The following is a 4,614-nucleotide window of genomic DNA, read 5'->3' as shown; positions in this document are numbered from 1 at the left end:
ACAATAAAATTGATAATCTTGTGTTATGTAATTTGTGCATAAATAAAGTGCAATTGCAGAAACTGATTCAGTTTATTATCAAACACAGACATGTTACTTAAAATTATTTTTTTGGGTTTGTGCCTAATATTTAGTGTTTTTGGTTGGCGTGATGAATATTTTCGAATAAATAATTTAACGTTTGTGGTGGAACCCAAGGGCATTTATCGTCTTCTTGGCTACAGTCCTGCTGAGAATTTAACAGCAGGAATAATCGCAAATGTCGAAAATATGCAAACTTTGTATTTGCTAGACGATTCGATTCGGGAAATTCAACCTGGAGCTTTCCAAAACTTGCCAAAACTTAAACACATCATTATACAATACAACGAGATTTCGAAAATCCCAGCAGGAATTTTCAACAATTTCCCAAACTTGACGTATCTGGAATTGGGTGATAATGGAATCTCATATATTGACCCTCATGCTTTTGATAATTTGACTCGTTTGACCTCAATTAATTTGGATAACAATAAATTGAGTAAAATTGATTCGCATTGGTTTGAGAACAAACCTGCCCTTAAATATATCCACCTCGCCGGTAATTTAATCAAAAAGGTTTCCGCCGATTTGTTTGAGAGTTTAAAAGGGCGAAAATCGATGTCTTTGTTTTTGGGAGATAATCCTGTGGAGACAATCGAAAACAATGCTTTCAAAGGATTTGAAGAAATGTCAGTTTTGTCCTTGGAAAATCTCAATCTTACGTCTCCCACAGCTTTTCTCCAAGGTCTCAAAATCGAAACTTTAGAATTTAATGGAAATAAATTTAAATGTGTGGAAGAGGAAGCTTTTGATCGGGTTTTCGTCGCCGATACGACTGAAATAAAGTCAAATCCGCTGGAGGCCGAGTGTTTGAACAAAATTCAACTTTGGGCCAAAAAACACAACAAAACTGTTATCACACACTAATTTTCATTTTACAAGTCTAAGGTTATCTCCTATTTCCCAGAAACTTTTTAGAATAGAACTACTGGTTATTAATTTACTGAAACATTCTAAGAATTTCTGAAGCTTGTCTACCGGAATTGCCGCAAAGGTGTAACCTTTCACTATTTCTACTGTTTAAAATTTATTAACTTTGTATAGTTGTATGTGAATAAATAGTATGTCTTGTGGCGTTTTTAATCTTGTTGAAATTTCAAAAAAAAAATACCGACCACAAATTTAGTAACTCGATTTTAGAAGTGTTGATTTGTACAACCGCCGACTCAAGGAAAAAAATTGTTAATAATTATCTTGTTTACAATAAAATTTATAATCTTGTATTATGTAATTAGTTTACTCCGATATTATAAATAAAATTTAGCGCAAAAATTGACTCATTGTTTTCGGTGAACCAAGTTATCGTTTTTCTGGCTACAAATGAGACAACAATAATCATAAAAAAATTGAAAATACGGAAAGTTTTTATCAAAAAAATCCAGCCTAAAGTTCTCCAACATTTACAAAAAATTTTAACAAATTCTTAACTTGACATCTGGATACCCCATATTAATTCCTTCGCTTTTGATTTTAAATTTAACAACAACTTAGAGAAAATTAATTTGTATTGTTTTAAAAACAAAACCTGCTTTAAAAAAATATCCACTTTGAGGGTAATATAATCAAAAAATTTTTCACCTGCTTGTTTGGTGGTCGTTTCAAAAAAAATTAAATGTCTGTTTATTTCAGAATTTGAAATAATTCTTCTATTAATTAATTCTAATTATTTTGAGCCCAAAAACATCACATACTTGTAAGAAAGTAATATTGTAAAATCAAGGGCTGATTCTATTTTTCAGTTTTTTTTATTTATTTTTTTTATTTTTTCAGATTATCCCGAAACTGCATAATAATATTGTACATTTCAAAGCTATTTATTGTTCAAAAATTAATCTATATTGTTTTGAAGACAAACCTGCTTTAAAAAAATATCCACTTTGAGGGTAATATAATAAAAAAAAATTCACCTGTTTGTTTCGTAGTCGTTTCAAAAAAAAATTAAATGTCTGTTTATTTCAAAATTTGAAAAAATGTCTTATTTTGAGCCCAAAAACATCACAAACTTGTAAAAAAGTAATATTGTAAAATCAAGGGCTGATTCAATTTTTCAGTTTTTTTTTTTATTTTTTTTTATTTTTTCAGATTATCCCGAAACTGCGTAATAATATTGTACATTTCAGAGCTATTTGTTGTTCAAAAAYTAGTCTATATTGTTTTGAAGACAAACCTGCTTTAAAAAAATATCCACTTTGAGGGTAATATAATAAAAAAAAAATTCACCTGTTTGTTTCGTAGTCGTTTCAAAAAAAAATTAAATGTGTTTATTTCAAAATTTGAAAAAATGTCTTATTTTGAGCCCAAAAACATCACAAACTTGTAAAAAAGTAATATTGTAAAATCAAGGGCTGATTCTATTTTTCAGTTTTTTTTTTATTTTTTTTTATTTTTTCAGATTATCCCGAAACTGCGTAATAATATTGTACATTTCAGAGCTATTTGTTGTTAAAAAATTAATCTATATTGTTTTGAAGACAAACCTGCTTTAAAAAAATATCCACTTCGAGGATAATACAATCAAAAAATTTTTCAGCTGTTTGTTTGGTGGTCGTTCCAAAAAAAATATTAAATTTCTGTTTATTTCAGAGTTTGAAAAAATGTCCTATTTAGAGACCAAAAACATCACAAACTTGTAAAAAAGTAATATTGTAAAATCAAGGGTTGATTTTATTTTTCAGGTTTTTTATTTTTATTATTTTTCTTTTAATTTTTTCAGATTATCCCGAAACTGTATACATTTCAGAGCAATTTGTTGCTCAATTGCTGAAACATTTCAAGAATTTCAGAAGCTCGTCTACTGGAATTCCTCTGTTTGTTTAAAACACTTTGGCAAGATTAAAAATGTTATGTTTGAGTGTGAAGAAGAATCCTGTACAAGTACATATTAGAACCAGCAGGCAGCAGTACAAGTAGACGTTTGAAATCAGTGGAACATGACTCGCTTATCTGATATGCAGACACCACACTTCATCACCTGCCCGCCATGTAACACCTCGACCAAATATCTGTTACAGAACGCAAGAAAATCTCCCGTTATTTCACGCACTTTTACCGATTCCTCCACGATCGATTATATCTCTAGTGCACTAATAGTGCCGTTTTAGCGCTTCATTGTTATTACAGGTAACGCAGGTGTTTCGCTGAGGGCCGTGCAGAATCTAACGGTCGCACAACGAAATTCCCCCATTGTGAAACTGGCTCATTAAATGATATCAATTAATAATAATGAATTATTGGAACGCTTGACTGATAAATTCATCGAATATGAATATTTATACGGAGGCCACAACAAAGGCGGCCAGATTTTGATCTCGGACTACCGATGGTTCTGTCATTTTAATTAGAAGGCTTCTGTTTGGATATTTATTGGGCGCTGGGTAATAAATAACCTTGGGTGTGTCTTAATTCGAATTATTTGTTCAAAAACTAAATCGTTCATTCAACTCCAAAGATTGACAAATTCTTGGGTTTGAGATGGCAGATTCACCGCTCTGTAATTATCCTAATAACTATTTTCAGGATTTTGGACACATAATTGTCGGTTATTCGAGCCGTAAACGTGTGATAATCCGGCTGAAAACTGAAATTTCTGAATTTTTTTCATTTGCTCTTCGAGCCGCGATTAATTACGCAAGGCGACAAAAAAAGTCATGTCGTGACAACTTGACATTTTGTTTCCAAAAAGTCCACACACTTTGAACAAAATATTTTTTTTCTAATTTAAATGAATTTAAAATACTTTAACTTTAAAAAATCAATACTCAATAACTATTAGACCGATTTTCTTCAAATAAAGACCATTTTAAAAGGATGGAGTTGCCCTTTAGAATGATATGCAATTTGGAATTGAATATTGGCAAACTTTTTTTCGAACACTGTTCGAAAAAGTTCGAAGTAATCTAAGAAAAACCTTACGAGTAATTTTTTTTCTTCGTCACCATCGTGTAGAGCATCTTTTTATTAGTAAGAATCCAAATTTTTAAAATAATATACCGAGTAGTTTTTAAGATATGAGAAATGCATGTTAATTTTACTTAACATTGCATTTTTATAAAAGTATTTGTTTTAAGACTGTTTTTTTTGCTTAAAAATGGTCAATTGCACCTTCTTTGTTCTAACTACAATAAACAAAAACTGTTTGTTTACTTAAAACAAACAAAGAGTACCTGCATACTAATTAAAGCAAATAAAGAGTTTTTTTGTTCTAAAAATTATCACTGATCATTGAGCAAAAAGGATCTAGAAGTTTAAAGCAGTAGCTTTAAATATAAGAACAAATCTTTTTCAAATTAAATGACTTTCCATTCAGATTCCAACTTGTTCACTTTGTTAAAGCTTTCTGAACTTTTTTTTGAAAATGTTCTCAGCAAATGCTTTCTTATCACTTTCTATTGATGTTGAATGCAATAAGTCAGTTGCTTCGTATGCAACTGTTATCACAACAACTACTACCTACAAGCTAACTGAAGCTAATCGTAGAGGTTTTACTGTGTTTTATAAAAATGTGACTTCAGATTTTTCAGTTTCTAAAAAATT

At 30.2% G+C, this 4,614-nt stretch overlaps 1 protein-coding gene across 1 annotated transcript in view; it reads left to right on the top strand.

Moving 5' to 3' along the window:
• LOC123007583 (phospholipase A2 inhibitor-like) overlaps nt 1–1,346 on the top strand; it is a 2,759-nt gene extending 1,413 nt beyond the window's left edge. The window contains exon 2 of the mRNA XM_044402964.1: nt 9–1,346. Coding sequence (XP_044258899.1) covers nt 91–948 — 858 coding nt within the window. The 5' untranslated portion in view covers nt 9–90 and the 3' untranslated portion in view covers nt 949–1,346. The remainder of the gene's footprint in view (nt 1–8) is intronic.
• The last annotated feature ends 3,268 nt before the right edge of the window (nt 1,347–4,614 follow it).

The sequence above is a fragment of the Tribolium madens genome, unplaced genomic scaffold, assembly GCF_015345945.1.
Source record: "Tribolium madens isolate multiple individuals breed KSU strain unplaced genomic scaffold, Tmad_KSU_1.1 Scaffold_3;HRSCAF=73;Tcas5.2_LG2, whole genome shotgun sequence".
NCBI classification, from domain to species: domain Eukaryota; kingdom Metazoa; phylum Arthropoda; class Insecta; order Coleoptera; family Tenebrionidae; genus Tribolium; species Tribolium madens.
The sequence above is the reverse complement of the archived record's forward strand: the minus strand, read 5'-3'. Positions and strand labels throughout refer to the sequence as shown.